Consider the following 17,952-nt stretch of genomic DNA (forward strand, 5'->3'; position numbering starts at 1 on the left):
TTGCTCCAGAATACATTTAAAATTTTGCTATTTATTGCCCCATCCAGACTCCCCTCCCACTTTCAGCTTTGGAAGAAACCCTTTTGTTCTGCCACCTGCATTCTGGATAATAAATATTTTATACGATAACTTTTACAGTGAGGGTGAGGGTTGAGTTGACAGCAGTAGACACCGAAATCTTCACTTCGTCCCTAACAGGCCTGGAGCACTGGCACTGATTCCATCCTTCTGTGCCTTGGCTTGCCTCTTGCTCCAGACCCAGGTTCCCCCCCTGTCCTCAGTGGTGTTAAAATGGGATTTCTTGTGGTGCGGCCTGCTGATTGTTAGGCTTAGGCCAAGCTTCAGGCCTTCATCACTGTAACTCTGGTAATCGAGGTTGCTTCTGCCCCAGTTTTTGTTTCAAGGTGGTCTAAAATGGAAGCCTGCATCTCAGAAGCTTCCTTTGACTCCTTACCCGTTGTTTTCTGGTGTTTTCTCTCTGTGAAGTTGTGTTGACTTCTACCTGGCTTTGCCAAATACTTCCCTATGCCGGAGGAGACACCTTCCTGCCCAGCTGTCCTGATCCAGTACCCAGACGGAGAGCTGAACTATATGACTGCTATTTTTATTGGGCAACCATTTCCTAATTTCTGTCAGCTTGTGTTTTATAACCTGAATAACTCATATTTTTGTTTCTTTCCCACAGATCTGTACAATCTGAAGTAAAAATTGCAACCACAGGACCCACTGGAACAGGCCAGGCCAGGGGACATGGCTCTAGGACCAAGCTCTGGGTACATTTCTTTCCTCCCTCCTCCCACTGTGAGAAAGGCTGTGGGGATGGAGGAGGTAGGAAACTGGGCCTGAAGTGGTTGCAGAAGAACGTGGCCTAGTTTGGTTCACCCGTGGACATTTGGGGAGCTCCAGCACCTCGTTATCCTTTGAGACGGCGGGAGCATCCCGTCCCATTGCCCAACGTGTTGTGTCTAGACACGTTCAGGTGGTTGTGGTTGTCCCCGTTCAGCCACCCCGAGGGAGTTCCTGGTTCACTGCCCACTGCTGTCGCTTTGGCAGGAGCGGGAACCGGACTTTCTTGGATGTCCGTGTGTGCAGTTATTGTCATGGCACGCCGCCAACTCTTTTTTTTTTTTTTTCTTCTTTCCAGAGGGACACAACCAGCGGAGAGGAAATGACAAACCTTAATAGTTTGCAAAGGCTAATTCTAAATGGAATTTCTAGGGACAAAGAAGAGGCGCTTCGTTAACCCACGGGCCGTCTTCCCTGCCGAAAATCCAGAGCCAGTGTTGAGCAACGCAGCCATGTGCCCTCACTGCTGTCCCCGGGAGGTGGGCTGGTGGCCTGCTGATGGTGGGAACCATGGCCTCACCGCCCTGGCAAGGCAAGGGGGGCTGCCTCCCGAGCAGGGCCTCCGACTGGAGCAGGATAAGCCCAGCTGAGGCTGGGGGGCTTCCTCCTGCCCTGGTTCCGCTGGCTCCCCAGGCGATTTGCTCGCTTCTTGGTTCTGGTTCAGCCCAGCTTGGTTCAGCCCAGCCCGCTTCATCCTGGCCCAGTTCAGCCCAGCTCAGCTCAGCCTGGCCCAGCTCAGCCCAGCCTGGTTCAGTTCCGCTCAGCCCATTTCATCCCGGCCCGGTTCCTTTCAGCCCAGATCAGCCCAGCTCGGTTCAGCCAGGCCCAGTTTAGATCAGCCCATTTCAGCCCAGTTTGGCTCAGCCCGGCCCAGTTCAGCCCAGCTCATCCTGGCCCGGCTCAGCCCAGCCAGGTTCAGTTCAGCTCAGCCCATTTCAGCCTGGCCTGGTTCTGTTCAGCCCAGATCAGCCCAGCTCGGTTCAGCCCGGCCAGGTTCAGCCCAGTTCAGTTCAGCTCAGCCCATTTCAGCCTGGATCAGCCCACCTTGGTTCAGCCTGGCCCAGTTCAGCTCAGCCCGGCCCGGTTCAGCCCGGCCCGGTTCAGCTCAGCCTGAATCAGCCCAGCTCAGTTCTGCCTGTCCCAGTTCAGCCCGGTTCAGTTCAGCTCAGCCTGGATCAGCCCAGCTTGGTTCAACCTGGCCCAGTTCAGCCCAGTTCAGTTCAGCTCAGCCCATTTCAGCCTGGATCAGCCCAGCTTGGTTCAACCCGGCCCGGTTCAGCCCACCCCGTTTCAGCCCGGCCCGGTTGAGCCCAGCTCGCTTCATCCTCGCTCGCTTCAGCCCGACCCGTTCCATCCCCTCCCTCCCCAGCACCCCTTCTCCTCCCCCCCCCCCCCGGCTCTCAACTCCGCGAAATCCACCGCGGGTTTTGCGAGCGGCAGCTCCGCCGCGCCGAGCCGCGAGCGGCCGGGGCCGGCCCCGCTCCTCCTTTGTGATGGGAGGGGGGGGGGGGGGGGGGGGGGGGGGCAGAGAGAGAGAGAGAGGAGAGAGAGAGAGAGAGAGCGAGAGCAGGAGGGAGGAGGAGGAGGGAGGAGGGAGGAGGAGGAGGAGGCTCCCGTCCGGGCCGCCCCGCGCTCCGCTCCGGGTTTGGCAGGCGGCCGCGGCGCTGGGTAAAATGGCAGCGCTGAGCCTCGTGCCGGAGTGAGCCCCGCTCGGCGCGCCCCAGCCGGGAGCTGCTCGCCCCAGCCCGGCCCCGCCGCCGCCACCGCTCGGCCCGGCTCCGGGCACGGCTCCCACCCGCCCGCCGCTGCCCCCCCCCTCCCTCCCTCCCGCTCCTCGAGCCCCCTACGTCCCGGGTCTCCCCCCCCCCCCCAACACCCCTCCTCCTCCTCCTCCTCCTCCTTCTTCTTCTTCCACCCCCCCCCCCCCCCACCTCCTCCTCCTCCTCCTCCCCTTTCTCCGCCGGCTGCAACCGAGGAGGTACAGCGGGGCCAGGCCCCGGGAAGCCCAGCCCAGCGGAGCCCTCCCCGCCTCGCCGAGCAGGCCGGGGGGGAATGAGCCCCCGCTGCCCTGAAGAGCCCGCCGCCGCCTGAGCGGGGAGCAGCAGAGCAGCGAGGCCTCACGCCGGCCGGCCAGGCAGGGAGCAGCTCGGGGGGGGGGGGGGGACCGGGACCGGGACCGGGACCGGGACCGGCCCGGGGGGGGGGGGGGGGCGGCTGGGTGGGGAGGGGGGATCATGGCTGCTCAGGTCGCCCCCGCCGCCGCCAGCAGCCTGGGCGCCCCGGCTCCAGCCGAGCTGAAGAAAGCGGAGGCGCAGCAGCAGCAGCAGCAGCGGGATTGTCCCCCGGAGGAGGCGGGGGGTGAGGCGGCGGCGGAGCGCGGCGGCGGCGAGAAGCAGGCGGAGAGCGAGGGCCCCCCGGGGAAGGAGCTGCAGGACGGGGCCGAGAGCAACGGAGGGGGCGCAGGGGCCGAGGCCGACCTGAAGAGCTCGAACGGGAACCCGGGCCCCAGGCCCGCCGCTGCCGCCGCCACCCTGAACAATAACCTCCCGGAGCCGCCCGGTGGCGGCGGCGGCGGCGGCAGCAGCGACGGGGTGGGGGCGCCGCAGCAGCAGCAGCAGCAGCCGCCGCAGCAGCAGCAGCAGCAGCCTCCCCCTTCCCACCCGGCCGCCTTGCCCCCGCCAGCCTACGGCTTCGGGCAGCCCTACGGCCGGGGCGCCCAGGCCGCCGCCGCCGCCGCCGCTGCTGCGGCCGCCGCCGCCGCTGCCTTCCACCAACATGGCGGACAACAAAGCCCTGGCATGGCAGCGCTGCAGAGCGGGGGCCTGGAGCAGCCCTACCCGGGGCCGACCGGAGCCCCCGCGGGGCCGCCCCCTCCCCAGAACTCGCACGGCGGCGCCGAGCACGGCTTCGCCAACCACCAGTACAACTCCTACTACGCGGCCGGCCGCAGCGCCGCTTCCTACCCGCCTCCCCCCCAGGCCTACGCCCTGAGCTCCCCCCGGGGCAGCGCTCAGAGCTCCGCCGGGGCTAAGTCCCCCGCCGCCGCCGCCTTCCAGCAGCAGCGCTTCGGGGTCATGGGGCCCTCGGCGGCCGGCGGCGGAGCAGGAGGAGGGGGCGCCACCCCGCAGCCCACCGCCACCCCCACCCTCAACCAGCTCCTCACCTCCCCCAGCTCCGCCCGCGGCTACCAGGGGTACCCCGGGGGCGACTATAGCGGCGGGCCGCAGGACGGGGGAGCAGCAGCAGCGGCCGCAGCAGCAGCAGCAGCAGCCAAGGGCCCGGCAGCCGCGGATATGGTCTCGCAGTACGGCGGGGGCAACAGCCAGGGCTGGGCCGCGGCCGGCGGAGCCCCCCCGAGGAGCCACCATGCGCCCATGAGCCCCGGGAGCAGCAGCGGCAGCGGGCAGAGCCTCGGCAGGAGCCAGCAGGTAACGGCGGGGCCGGCGTGGAGGGTGCGGGGGGTGCAGGGGGGCAGTTGGGGGGGTGGGGGGGACACTGGGGGACCCCGAAGGGCCGGGGGGCGGCTGGGGAGGGGGGTCCCGGGGTGTTGGGGGGCAGCTGCTTGTCCCGCGGGTCCCCCCCCGGCGGGCCGGCGCTGCTGGGGAGCTGCCATTGTCTGTGCTTTGCTGGCTCGCTCTAAAATGGCTGCCTCGCTGCCTTCCCTTCCTCCCTCCCCAGCCTTTGTGCGAGGCTCCCGGGGAACCTCCGCCGTCCCGCGGGCTGCCTCGGGAGGGGGGAGGCTCCGGGGGGGCTCCCTGTGGGAGGGGGTCCGGCGGTCGCCCCCCCCCGGTAGGGCTCGGCCCGGCGGTGGCGGCCGCAACCGGGGCCGGGGCTCGCGGGCGGCCCGCGTGGGGCCACGGCAGCGCCTCCGCCGCCGGCCTGGCCCCGAGGCCCCGGTTCCCTTCCTCGGGGGGGGGCCGAACCCCTCGTGTCGGGGGTCGCCGAGGGCCCTCTGGGGTCGCCGGGGCTCGGCCCGGTTCGTCGGGGCCGCGTTTCCCCCCTTGGGAGGCCCGGAGGCTGGGCGGGCGGCGGGGAGCAGCTCGGCGATGGGAGTAGTAAAGCGCAGATCGCTTTGGTTTGGGATTTGAATTATGGAGGTAAAATCCTTCTGTCAAAGCCAGGAGACAGTTGGTCTTAGGTTGACATCCTATCTGTGATCTGATTGGCTCCCCATCTCCTGCTCTTGGCCATTTATAATTGCCTCTGATGTAATGGTACAACAATCCTGATGAGCTCATAAACTTTTACACTCGCCTTTTCTGCCAGCCCCGACCCAAAGCGGCCCTGCCGCTCGCCGCCTCCTCATCCTCATCCCCCCCCTCCATCCTCTACCAACCCCCCCCCAGCAGAAATTGGCCGTGACCTTGAGGAGCTTCGGTGGCAGCCCCGCATCCATCCCGGCCAGCCCGGCCTCGTCGCATTGTGCCTGAAACAAAAGAGGAGGCGATGGCATTTTTGTTTGTACCTTGGGTTTATTTTGCTTGTGATGTTTGATTGCGGCCTGGAATAAGAGTCTGTGTTGTCAGAACAGTGGCAGGGCTGCTCCGCACAATGGGCTTGCTGTTTGTTTTGGTTATGTGACTTTCCCTTTGGTTATAAATGATTTCTTTGATGGCTCTGAGGATGCGTTTTGTTCCTGGCTGATTTTGGCCCTTTTCAAAACTGGCGCTGTTAGGGTGCTTTGAGATAGAGATGTTGGGGGGTTTCTGGGGTGTATCGCAGCCTTAATAACGAAAAAAATGGACAGAAAAAGAAAAACACACCCAACAAAGCAATCAAAACCAAACTTGGGGTGGAAGCACTGGAAATGGTCCATTACCAATTTACATTCCGTTGGGAGCTTTACCAGAGGACAGGCCAAGGGTTCTAACCGCATGTATCAGGGCACATTTTGACTTTCTTTGGGTAAGCACTGACACTGCCTGACCCTCCCTTTCATTTAGAGGGAGATATGATGGACGTGCAAGTCCTGGCTGTGGTCAGACTCCACAGCGTCCCAGCTCCTTGCTTTGCAGAGGAATACAAATAGGAAAAACAAGCCTGAAAATTAAAATTATTGCTGTGTGTGTAGAATTGCCTGCTTGCTGGAAATATGGAGGGCCAGAAAAAGGGCAGAGGAGAAAGCAGTACAGTACATACGTCAGATATTGTAGATACAGGGAAAGGAGATGCTGGTATCTGGAAGCTTTGATTAAAGAGAGGTTACTCTCTGTGTTTAGATGTGCATCCCCAAGGCCTGTCGTGGCCTCGTGCAGGACTGACAGACTTCCCTTTTCTTTCTGTGTACTTTTCTCTAACTTCAGGCCCTGGGTCAGAGACACTTGATACCACGTAGTGTGACACGCAGCCTCCAGAGTTTCCCTTCTTGCTCGGTGCTTCTCTGGTGTCAATCTGAAAACTGCTTAATTTTTGTTCCTTGATTGCCGAAGGCAGCCTCCTTCAGCATCTTGAGTTACTCACCCGTCCTTTCTGTCGGACGGGAACGCTGCTGTCTGAGAGAGTGGCTCTTATCTCTGTGGTCATCGACCTGCCCGATGGCAGCGGGTGGTGAGCTTTCGGCTGTGCTGAGCGGAGATTTCGGGTCCTCGGGATTACGTTCGTGCATACCTGGGTTACAGGCACAGAGGAACCTCAGACAAATGTCACGGATGCTCGGGGGGTTATTTGAAGCGGCTTTCTCTATCCTGACAAATGTAAATCTAGATAAAATGTCTGCTAAAATATGATGTCCGAACTTTTCAAGCAGGGGTTTTAGTAGGCTGTGTATCTGCCAAAAGCGTACTTCTGTCTGTTCTGGTACAATGGGAGATGTCTTTGGATTGCCTTTTTGTCCCGGAAAGTGAAACTGATTTGCTTCTGGGAGCTGTTGATACATCGTATGTCAATATCCGAGGAACTGGTCTCATTAATTGGAATTATTAATGAATAGCTGTTCTGAGGATTAGTTTAACTTCAGATGGTACAAATAGCGTATAAAAAGTAAACCAACAACTCTCCCACCCTGAAAGCCAAACCAACCCCCCCAAATCCTTTTTGCATGAAGGATTAGTGGACTCAGACTGACAATTCCTTTTTTCTGCTGTTAAAAAGGAAAAAGGCCTTTCATCTGGCAGGATGCGAAAAGCTTCCACCTGTCTTCTGAGCCGCTCACAAGAAACGGTTAATTAATAACGACAATACTCCATTCCAAATAACAGCCTCCTTCAGGTGTGTGGCCTGTTAAATTCCCTCAGCTGGAAGGATTTAAAGCTCGTGTCTTTCCTTTGTCTTGTGCAGCGGAGAACAGAGTGGGTGCTTAGCCCTAACTTCTGAGGAACTGTAGGGGAGCGAGAGGCGAGCGTAATTCATCTGACCCACTACAAAGAGAGAGGTCTCTTGGTGCAAACCTGGAGAAGGTGATGTGGGAAGAGCATGGGGTTCCTGCGTTCAGGAGCTTTTGGGGTATTAACCTGAGGTTTTGGGGTTGGGAAGCCGTCCTGAGCAGCGAAGAGGAGTGCCTTTAATTCTCCACACGTGGTAGGATTTATGAATGATGCCATAAGGGGAGTTTCAACACACCGCTCATCAAGAAAGACGAAGTAATTTCTGGCGTGAAAGTTGTTTTGGTGGAACGTTTCCTGTAATAAACTAAGAGCATAATCACTTGATAGGGATGGTCTGTAGCCCTCATGGACCTTTGCTCACTGGCTGGCCCCAGGAGCGTGGTGCTTCCCCCCATAAGATAGGTGTGCTGTGTGTTTGCAGGGACTGGGATGGAGGTTTAGGGGCTTTGCGTCTGTTTCAGCTGACCTTTTTCAGCTGGGAAATGTGGAGTAGGGTCAAGAGATGAGAATGCCTGCTTTTGCAGAGTGTGGGATGAGAAATCTGTGGTTTTCTGTGGGAATGACTCGTAAGAAACCAGGCTTGGGATCTTAGTTTTCAGTTTTTCCATTTTACTAACAGCTCTGTCGTGCATTTGTTTCCACTTCCCCTCAGAGCGTGTAGCCGTTCCTAATAACAAGCTGGCTTTCCCAGCGTCTTGGGACCTAAAGGAAACTGCTCAGGAGAAAGCACTTCCCTCCCTGTAAGAGGTGGGCATTTCTCGTGGCACACGCTTTCACTACGGCAAACGATGTCTCCTGTAATGGGAGGTGTGTTCGGATTTTGTTAACCATTGGCATGTTGGATAACCTCCCCATAGGTGCACCGTCGTCTCCAGGCCGCTGTTGTAAGTTCAGTGAAGTCAGTTTAAAAATCCTATGCTAATAAAAAACGCTCTTGGGCCCGTTGCCATACAATAGTTATGTTTTGTTGACTTAGATCTCAACTTCAGCAGTAAGCGAGGCATGAAAAATGTTGTTGAAAATATGTTTTTTAAACTAAATTGGCACCAAATGGCTCTGTGCTGCCAATGAGCTGTGATATCTTGGAATCTGCAATTGAGACCTGGCTCCTCTTGGCTTGGAGCGCGGGGTTTTTCCTTGCTTAGCATGGTAATGTTAGGAGGCCTCGAATTGCTTGCGAGGTGCAGTACGCACGAGGGCTTTCCAATGAAAACGGGGGTGCTGCATCTTTTTCTGGTCAGGCTTCACCTCTGAATGGGCAACTTCAGATTTTCTCTGTGTTAAAAGAAGTAGAAAAAGGTGGGGGTTGTCTGCTGTTGTAAGAAATACTGCAGTTAATTCTGATGTGGATGCTGAAGATCTTACAGGCTTACTTCTTAGAGTAGCCTGAGGTAGACCAGGCGTTGCCTGATTCTGTTAAACACCTTGATTTCTGAAATACCATCATCCTGATGCTTGGTTTTACGGTGACTAGTGTTATTTGGGCAGGATAGGTGTGAGCTAGGACACGGGACACTAACCATCAGTTCTGATGCTCAACTGCAGCTTAGTTTTCCTGCCCTTGTCCCTGCTAGTTTACCATGAAACTTTGGACAAACGTGATTGTGCCGTCCTTTTTGATTTTTTTCATTTTTTCCCCTCCGTGAAACGGGGTTAGTAGTGCTTGGCACCTGCCTTTTGCTAAGTATAAATTAAATGTTCTGTCAATCCTTATTTATTAGCTGTACTAGGGAAGGGTTTCTACATCTGGTGCCTCTTGTAATCATCGTGGTGGTTGCAAGACAGAGCCGTGCTTTATGGAAGGTTGTACATCTGACTTTTGGGTCATATTTCTTTTTTTTTTTTTTGGTGAGAACACGTGCCCATTTCCTAAAACTATCAGTCCAGTTCAAGTTGTTCTACCTGCTAAAACTTCTCTTTCCTGATGTGACTGCTCAGCCAATACGCAGAACCTCTCCCCTGTTCTTAGGTGATACTGGAAACTGGGGGGAAGCATGAGACTCAAATGCTGTTATATATCCGTGTAGTCCCCTAAAATTTGCTGTGTTCATCGTTTTTTTAGTCTAGTCTTATTTGAGAACACTGGTTAATGGATATTATCTTACAGAAGTTTTAACGTGAAGACCCTATTTAAAAAACAAAGCAAAACACATCAGCTTTCCTTCGGAGAGAAACTGGAGTCTAAAATTAGGCTAAATAGTGCAGCTGTTCGTTTTATCTTACTGTTACCTCATACGCGACTTTTCCACCATTTTTCTTTCTACCCTTTTCAAAGGAACGCCACCAGCTTGGAAATCCAGTTTTTGCCCCACAAATCTGAATCTGTGCTCTTCCGTAATTAAAATACTAGAGAAAGATGCCCTTTACAGTTTTTACCGGGTGGATTTGAATTCTTTGTCTAGTCAGTTTGATTTCTTTTTTGAATTGCAACTCCTGTGTGATGGATTGCTCTGGGGAAAAGCTCATCAGCATGCCGTTGCCCAATTCCTGCCAAGAATGTTTGAAACTCTCGGGCAGCAGCAAAGCAGAAACCGAAGGCAGGCAGGCGTAAGTGCAGGGGGGAGAATGAAAAAGATAAGCTTGGCGGCATTAAAGTTGCTGTTAGGGCCAACCTGCTTTCTTTTCTGGAAGGGTCCATAAACAAAGGGTTATTGGGGAGAAATCCTGCAGAAGTGGTTTTGTTTTTTTTTTTTAATTTTTCTGCCATGAGCTGATTTCCAGAAGTTCAGCCTTTAATTTATTAAGAGGTTACGCACACGCACTGGTAAAACTATCCTGGATGTCTGTTAGCCAAAGCGATAAATCTCCGGCCTGAAGTGAATGACAGGTGGGATTGGAGGAAAAAAAAGCAGTTTTCTTTGGCACGCTGGACCAAAGCTGACGTGTTCCGTCTGGGTCCCTGCCGTCCACCTGTTCTGGGTGCCATTCGGGAGGCCGATGGTGACTTTCTGTTTTTCGTTTTAGTGGCTGGAAAAGCGGCGAAGTTGGTCACCTACCGAGAGGCCTCGCGTGTTGTCTGCAGGCTCAGGAAGGCCGTGCTGTATTTATAAACCGATTCCAGTAAAATTCCAATCATAAGTTAAATGTCATCTCTGCTGGGTTGAGTGTACGCTTATTCTTCTTGAGGCTGAAATTCCGTGGAAACCGTAGGCTTCAGGCAGTCATTTGTTTTGCCCTGGTATGTAGAGGAGGAACGAAAGCTCTCGCGCTCTTCCAGCGACTGCTTTTCGGTGGAAGCAGCCGAGATGTCGATGTGGGAAGCTGCCAAGGTGAGGCACGGGGGCTGGGACAGGGCTGAGGATGGAGTACGGGTCTTGTGAGGCTCATCCTGTGCTCGAAGCGTGAGGCCGTGGTTCTTCCCCCAGTGCATGGCTTGAGCTGAATGCATCCTTAAGACCCTTTTAATGGAGTTCTGCGCCTAGAGGAGCAGCACCCCAGCCTGTCCGCAGAGGCTCGTAGAGTGAAAGAAGCAGGGCTGGAACAGGAGGAGCTGCTTCTCTCAGGGCTGAGCTCATGTACATATTTTACCAGTTCCTGTAGTGTCTTAATCAGATGTGATAATACATTTTAACATATGGATGAGGGAGGGGTTCCCAGTTCTTACTCCTCTGTGCACCTGCACTCTCAGCGTATAACTCAGCAGTTCAGTCATGCAACTTGAGCGTTTTTGAGGTTTTTTCTTTTTTTGGAGTACGTCAAGAAGGGCATTACCGTGTTTGCCATGGTGTTCTTCCTGGAGTATTTCTGAGTTGCAGTCACAGCTCAGTAAGTATTTACACAATGCAGGCCTGAGCTTTCCGTAGTGAAATGTAAAGGATACTACATAATGACAGGTAAACTCAATAAAAGCTACTTCCGAATTTCACAGCAAATAATGTTTTGTATGTTCAGGGTAAAATGATAGCTGTAGCTAGAATCTAATTTCTAATCTTCTTTCTTCTTATTTTGAGGGTGAGAAAGGGGACAAGTGGGTAGGAGCGAGTCAAGAAAGGGATCGTTTTGTTCCGCAAACACTCACGGTAAAGAAATTTCTTTCTGGGGGAGCGAGGTGGTGGAGAGCGTGCGTGCTAATTCCTGTGAAATTTCCATGAAAAATCAGTTTGTGTAAATAACCCTGAAAAGCTACCGCTCCATTCCCGTTACTGGCATTTCATGCGATAACCAGCATGTCACTGTTTCTGTGAGTTACCTATAGCAATTGAACCTCTTTCAAGGACGTATTAAATTTTTTTTCTCCTTTTTTCCTTTTTTTTTCAGGCTTGAGTAACTTCCTGTTGCTCTTTATGCCTGAACTATCCCAAGAAGCTGCGTTTTAGACACGGGGAGGAGTTTTTGGAGAAGCTGCAGGAGGCCCCGACACAGGCAGTGTCCCCTCGGTGCGGAGCAGACCTCTGCTGCTTGTTCTGCTGTGGGCTGGCCCTGTGTTTTGTGTCAGCACGGGTGTTTTTGGCCCTGTGACAAACCAGAGGGGACCGAGCTACACTTTCACATTTTTTTTTTCTGGCATGTGACCGGGAGGAGAGAGCGTTTTGGTGGCAGCAGCCAGTCGCTGATGTCAGACCACGGCCTAAGGTAGCCGTCACTTTCCATCCTGAGAGATTCTGTGACTTCTCAAAGAGAAATTCTTCAAGTTTGGAGGACTCTGGAATTTCCCCTGGGGAGAATTACTGGGTTAAACAAGTACTTCCCCCCCCCCCCCCCCCCATGTACTCACTTGTGAGATTTCATTCAGGTTTGACTAAGAGAAACCCTGAAAATTACCATTTCCCTTCTGATGTCAGCACCGCTCTGGCAGCCTGCCTGTGAATAGCTGAGCAGGAATGCTTTAAAACCTGAGCTCAGGCCACAGCTGCAGCTACACCTCCAGACATCACGGTGGGAGTCCCGCCGTGCCCCAGCGGGGGCTGAGATTTGGGATACTCTCGGCCCGGTGCGTCACGCCGCTCCGATTGCCGGCCCTGGGCTTTGTGCTTAGCGCTGCCCGTGTCGGAGCAGTGCTTGCAGCAGCGTGGATGCGGTCTGAGAAGGAGAAGAGGCAGGGCACCTGCTGGAAAAGGCCATTCTGTTTTGGGTTCAGGGCACCGTTTTTGATGTGTTTCGGTAGGGAATGTGCAGAGCGATCTGCGGTGCCAGCGCGTTTCGCTGTCGGTTCGTTGCCTGTGTTGTCTTTGTGGGTGACGATGATTTTCTCACTGGGCAGAGGGCTGGATCAGGATTCAGAAGGTCATCCAGCTTGTTCTCCTGCTCCAGGGCAGGATCAGCGCTACCTAAGCACAGGGCAGGCGGCGATGAAGGCGATGCAGGTTCCTCAGTCTGTTTTGGTGCTTTGCTATCCTTACCATTTGACATCACAAAAACAATGTCTCAAGTCCTCTCGACTGAATATCTTTGCTTATTCCGGTCTGTTTAGGTATTGGGATCGGAGGCAAAAGTTACACGATAACCAGTTACAAATGTGTGACTTTTTCCCCCGTCCCCCAGTTCCTCGAGGAAAAGCTCGCTAGTTAAATTGCAAAATGTCTCCCTTTATTTCCAGATTGCTGTGCTCGCTGGGGGCTGTGCCGAAAGGATTGGACTGTCCTGCTTTTACCACCTGAACCTCTTCCAGGGTCCCAGAGCCCAGCAGGCTCGCTCTGTACTTTTCTGGATGGGATCCTTCTGTAGTCTTGTTTTGAGTTTCATTCTTCTTAACAGTCTGATGATGGATTTAAAGTCCAAATGTCTGCAGGACTATGCACCCTGTACAAGTTTAGGAGGAGAATCTGGTATTCATTAACTGTATGTAAATAATTAAACTGGTGCTAGACGAGAGGTGGTCTTTCCTCAAACATACTTCTTGTGAAATGGTTTGAAGAAAAGCTCATACCTCTGTGCAGAAGATGCATTGAAATGGTAGAAGTGCTGGTATTAGTTGCAGCTTGTGTTTTTTTTTGTTTCCCTGAGTTAAGGATCTGACTTTGTAGCTGGCATTGCTCACCCCGGAAAAGGCTTCGCATTCAAGGCCAGTTCACTGAGCGCCGTCACGTGTTCCCGAAACGGCCTCTTGGTTGTGCGTTAGCTGCACGCGGTGTGAGGAGCTCTGCAGGCCTGCCCTTGGGGCTGGGGGAGCTGCGTGGGGGGCTTTTCGTCAAGGTTTTTTTTTCAAACAAACTCATTTGGTTACTGTTGTGTAGGGGGCTTGTAATCGCAGTGCTCCGGAATCCCTGAAAAGGATCCAGGGCAACTGCTGCGTTTGACAGAGTTGGGCTCTTTTTATAAAAAAAATTGAGTGGGGATAATTGGACGGTATGGTCGTAGGAAGCATTTAAGCATCTCCTAGTTTTCAGTTCATGATAACCAGCGAGGCTAGGAAGTGCCAGTTCTCTGCCTCTCAGAGGGGCTTTCCTTGTCCCTGCGCCCTAACTGCCGGATCACACGTTATTTCTGGGCACAGGCTTGCACCCGGAACGGTTTTCTTTGTTGGTTTTATGAAAAATGATCTCACTGGAAATGTCAGTTCTGGTTGCCTCCGGGCAGAATTTGGCTCCCCTGGCACGGGGCGTGTTTGGTGGGGGAAAGACTTGGAGGTAGTGAGTGTGCTGAGCCTGGATCTGGTGGGGGTTCGTAACAGAAATGGTCTGAAAAGCAGTTGTTTGGGTATGCTTGGGAGAAGCAAAACATTCAGCTGATGATTCGGCTCCCAGTACCCACTGGTGGATGTACAGAAGTGGCTGGCGAGCTCTCCTGGATTGTCTCCCCAGCCTCTACTTGAAAAATATTTCCGAGATGCTTTCGTCGGCCTTCCTGTTTGGTTCACGAGGCATGGCAGCGTTGCAAAAGCTTGCTTCCACGTTAATTGTGATTGATTACTTTGCAATCTAGGACAAGATTTCCTTTGAAAAGCTATATGCTGATTTGGTGTCAGGAATTAAAATCAGATGAAGTGATTAGTGTTCTATGAAATATCCCAAAGCAATCGAGCGTTCCTCGTTGGCTTTCAACTGTGTTCGGCCCTTAACCCTCGCCTCCCTTCTCTTCTCCGGAGCAAGGCACTAAATCTGTGGTCCGGGCGCTCAGGAGAATAACTCGTTAGGCATATTGTATCAGGAGATCGTGATATAATTTGCTGCTGAGCTTCAGGGTGTAGATTTACCGGCTTTAATGATGAGCACGGAGTACTGGAAGCGCATCGTGTCAAAGTACCAGCGATGCCTGCCATGGATGGTGAGCGCCTGTTAATGGGAGCTTTAAATCTGATCGCTCTGCAAATGGCAATAAACTGCTCGGAGTTGTCACTGCTGTCAAGGTACAGTCATGCCTCCTCTTCCTTTTCTCATATGAGTTGTCTTGCAGTTTCTTGTTATACCTGTTCCTGAAACCAGGGAAGAGACTGTGCAACGTTGGTTGTTCCTCCTCCCCCCATGGCATTGGCACAGCTCTGAATTTTTGTATCTTCTCCCCAGCTGCCAGCACGCTCTTTCGAACTCGCTCAGCAACTCCCCACGGTGTTGGTTTGGCTTTAAAAGAAGCTGGATTTTTCGGCGCGTAGAAGCCCAAGGACAGAAGCGAGCGTAGGGTGGTAGACCCAGGCCTCCCAACTGCTATAATCAGCTACGTAGGGCTGGTGGATTTTTTTTTAATTTTATTTTTTTCTAATGACAATGACCTTGTGCCACTGCAGGGCTGGGATTTGTGCTGGGCTTGCTGAGTTTAAGGTACTAGAATCGTGATAGTGCTGGCTCGCGAGGGCTCTCGCAGTGTCTTTGCTGCTGTCTGGGAGCTGACTTGGCTGCAGCTCTGCGTTTCTTGCCTACGTAGTCTTTTCATCTCCCCCAGCCTCTTCTCCTCTCGCCAACATAGGCATGACAGCAGCTCTGCTTTCGGGATGCAAATAGATCATTTGGGTATAAATACTGGAGATTGGTTGTTGTTTGCTACGAAGTTACCGAGTGCATCCTTGGTGAATGCAGATGGTAACTTGTCATTACTGCAATTTTAAATATTTTTGGTTCCGTGGAACCAAAGTGGAGTCTTGAAGGCTGAATTTTAAGGCTAAAATAAGAGAAGGCTCAATAAAGCCCACAAAAATAGCATCCAAATTTGTCAGCTGCTGTAATAAGAAGGGAAGTAACTTTTTTCTTCTTCCTATTAGCAAAGCGGAGCCTTGCTACCCTGCCTCGTGTCAGATCCCTCCTATAAAATACTGGGGTGAGGTTGGGAGGGAAGGACAGAGCTTAAGGGATGCCAGGTAGCTCCTAACGAGGCGATGCTGGGGCTAACGCTGGCACAGTGCGAGGTGTGCTGTGAGCATCGCCTGCAAGCCTGTGGCTGGAGATGCTCCTGGAGGTATTAGCAGATGGTTGCACCAGGGGCTGGCCCATCTCAGAGCAGCAGCGATGTCCGTGGCTGAGCTGAGAGCTCCAGCTCTCAGTTTTGGAGGTGAGGATGGCTGGCGGAGCACTGTGTTTTCCTTACTGGTCATGGGTTAACTTAACCTGAGATAATTCCTTCCGTCGGTGAGCTCCGAACCTCAGATTACTTGGATTGTTCTGGCATTCATTTATGTTGCGTTATACACGCTTTTAAACAAATTCAGTTATTCTGCAGAGGCAAGGAAGAGCCTATGTGCTTCTTAAAACGTGGCTTGGAGAAACTACAGGCCCCGACACGCAGCTCTTATTAAGGCAAGCAGCTGCTCTGGACAAGATGGAGCTGTGTGTGCTGAGATGAGGTGGCCTCCGACAGCTGCACCTCACTTTTACCGTGAGAGTGGCTGTGTCCTGCTCCACTGTGGTGCTGTGTGGTAGGAGAATTGGGAGCGTTGGACACCTGGGGTGTTTCAGAGCCCTGAACTCTGGGGTTTGCCCTTACCAGCCCCGTGGGGTAGGTGGCCATGGGAATTTGCTTGTCCGGTGAGTCTGTTCAGCCACCCTTTATTCTGGGAGGTGGAGGGGGAATGAAACAGATTTGCAAAATGTTGAAATATTCAAATACAGATGGAGCTTTCAGCCAGACACAAGTGGGTAGAAACCTGCAGTGCCACGTTTATTCCCATTTTATGTATGGAGAACTAAGGCATAGCTTAAAATGAGGAAAGCTGCGTAAGGTAGCGCAGTCAGAGGCTGGATCTCTAGCTGTGCAATTTAGCCGTGTCCTCCTCCTTCCCTCCCTAAAAGTTGCATGAAGGTCCATCTCCAGACAGACTCACCCATAACTTCTTTCTGGACAGCATGCAGCTTTCCTGTTGTGTTGCTTTGGAATGGGAGAAGCTGATAATGCACAGGCTCCTTTTCTGCCTGCTACCCCTCCGCTTGATGGTGGGTGCTTTCTGCCTGGGTGAAACCAACTTAATTCCCCTCCAGAAGAGTTCACATGATGTCTCTCTGTGTTGGTTTCTTTTCAGAGCTTGTGTAAGTTTTGTCATTCTTGTCCATGGCAAAAAAGTGTCTTTAGCAAATTAGGAAGGTGTGCTGGAGGTGCCTTATCAGACTGCTAAACGTGCACTGGGCCCCCTCGGATTTCTGTGTGCAAAGGGCTTTTAATGAATTGGTAAATTTAACTTTGTTCTGGAAAATGAACTCTGGTGAGCTCTTTTGTACTGGGGCTCAAGTTGTGGAAAACAAATGTCCATGGAGTTGAGTACCAAGAGCCATCTGTCTCTGAGATCAGCGCTGCCCGTTTGAATGGAAACGGGTGCTACGAATTAGCTGTGTGACTGGGGTTTGCCACAGGTCTCAGTTGTCTGAATGGATTTACAGAACTTCTGGAGCCTTTCAGGTTTTCCCTGCTGCTTAGGGCAAAGATTTTACATCTTGGTGGTGAACAGGAGCAGCTGTGCTCTTCGGGATTGAAATCAGATCGCTTAGGTCAGGGTAACGCTTAGCGTAGCTTTGCTCTTCCATCCCAATCCTTCCTTCTCTTGCTTTTTTGTTTTATGGCTTGCTCTTTGCCTTGTCCTGTTTCTGTGGTACAAGAGCTTGCTTGCTCCTTCTAGTGTGTAAGTAGGTCTGGAACGAAAATGCTGTAATAAGACACTTAACCGTCTTTTTGTTGACTTGCTTCCAGTTCATTAGAGCGGACGTAGGAGGTTGGCTAAACTTAAAGCCTGATTTAATATTCAGGAAGGAAGTTTCTTTCCATCCTAAAAGGAACACCACCTCGTTACAACTATCACAAGTTTCTTGGGGTCGTCTCCCGTAGAGCTGAGGTGAAGATTTTGGGAGGAGTCAGCGGTGACACTTTGGAAATCGTGGGCTGAGTTGGGTAAATAGCGTGCTTCTAAAACGAGTTGGAGTTTGGGAGCGAGGGGACAGCCCCATTCTGTGGATAGAAGGAAATAATTTCCGTTTATACTTAGGCATGAAAATAAAACTGGAGGTGTTAGAAGTGACACTGACCCTCTAAATAGCGAACGGGGTAATCTGACTCCAACTACCTGCGAAATGTCTGAAAACTTCCCCAGTCCCCAGCTGTTGCGAAAGGATCCCAATTCTTTGTTAATTTAGACTGCATTTAATTCGGCAAATAGTGTTTGTCAGATTTCTCTGCCACGTTCAAATAACCACGGAGGTAGCTGTCAGCTCCTGCTTCCACTTCAGTGCCTGATAAAGGAGTTGAGATGAGAGCAGAAGGAGCTGATTGCCCGGCCGAGTCATCGGATGCAGACAACGCGTCGCTGCCGTTCGGCTGCTGCGGAGCCTGAGGATGAGCTGGGACAGTGAAAGGGACTTTGGGTTGTCTCTTCCCTGCTGCTCAGAGCTGCTGTGCAGCCCTCGTGTTACTTTATACGCCGTGGATGTTCAGG

General features: G+C 53.0%; 1 protein-coding gene across 3 annotated transcripts in view; it reads left to right on the forward strand.

Annotated features, from left to right (window-relative positions):
- The first annotated feature begins 2,786 nt into the window (after window positions 1–2,786).
- The window catches only part of ARID1A (AT-rich interaction domain 1A), a 60,970-nt gene continuing 45,804 nt past the window's right edge, over window positions 2,787–17,952 (forward strand). For 2 of the 3 annotated variants that reach the window (XM_027443850.3, XM_038167252.2), the window contains exon 1: window positions 3,014–4,274. In XM_027443850.3, coding sequence (XP_027299651.3) covers window positions 3,081–4,274 — 1,194 coding nt within the window. In that variant the 5' untranslated portion in view covers window positions 3,014–3,080. Of the gene's footprint in view, window positions 2,981–3,013; window positions 4,275–17,952 lie in introns of those variants that run through there. The other variant, XM_038167253.2, reaches the window with a different exon arrangement.

Source organism: Anas platyrhynchos, chromosome 24 (assembly GCF_047663525.1).
Source record: "Anas platyrhynchos isolate ZD024472 breed Pekin duck chromosome 24, IASCAAS_PekinDuck_T2T, whole genome shotgun sequence".
NCBI lineage: Eukaryota > Metazoa > Chordata > Aves > Anseriformes > Anatidae > Anas > Anas platyrhynchos.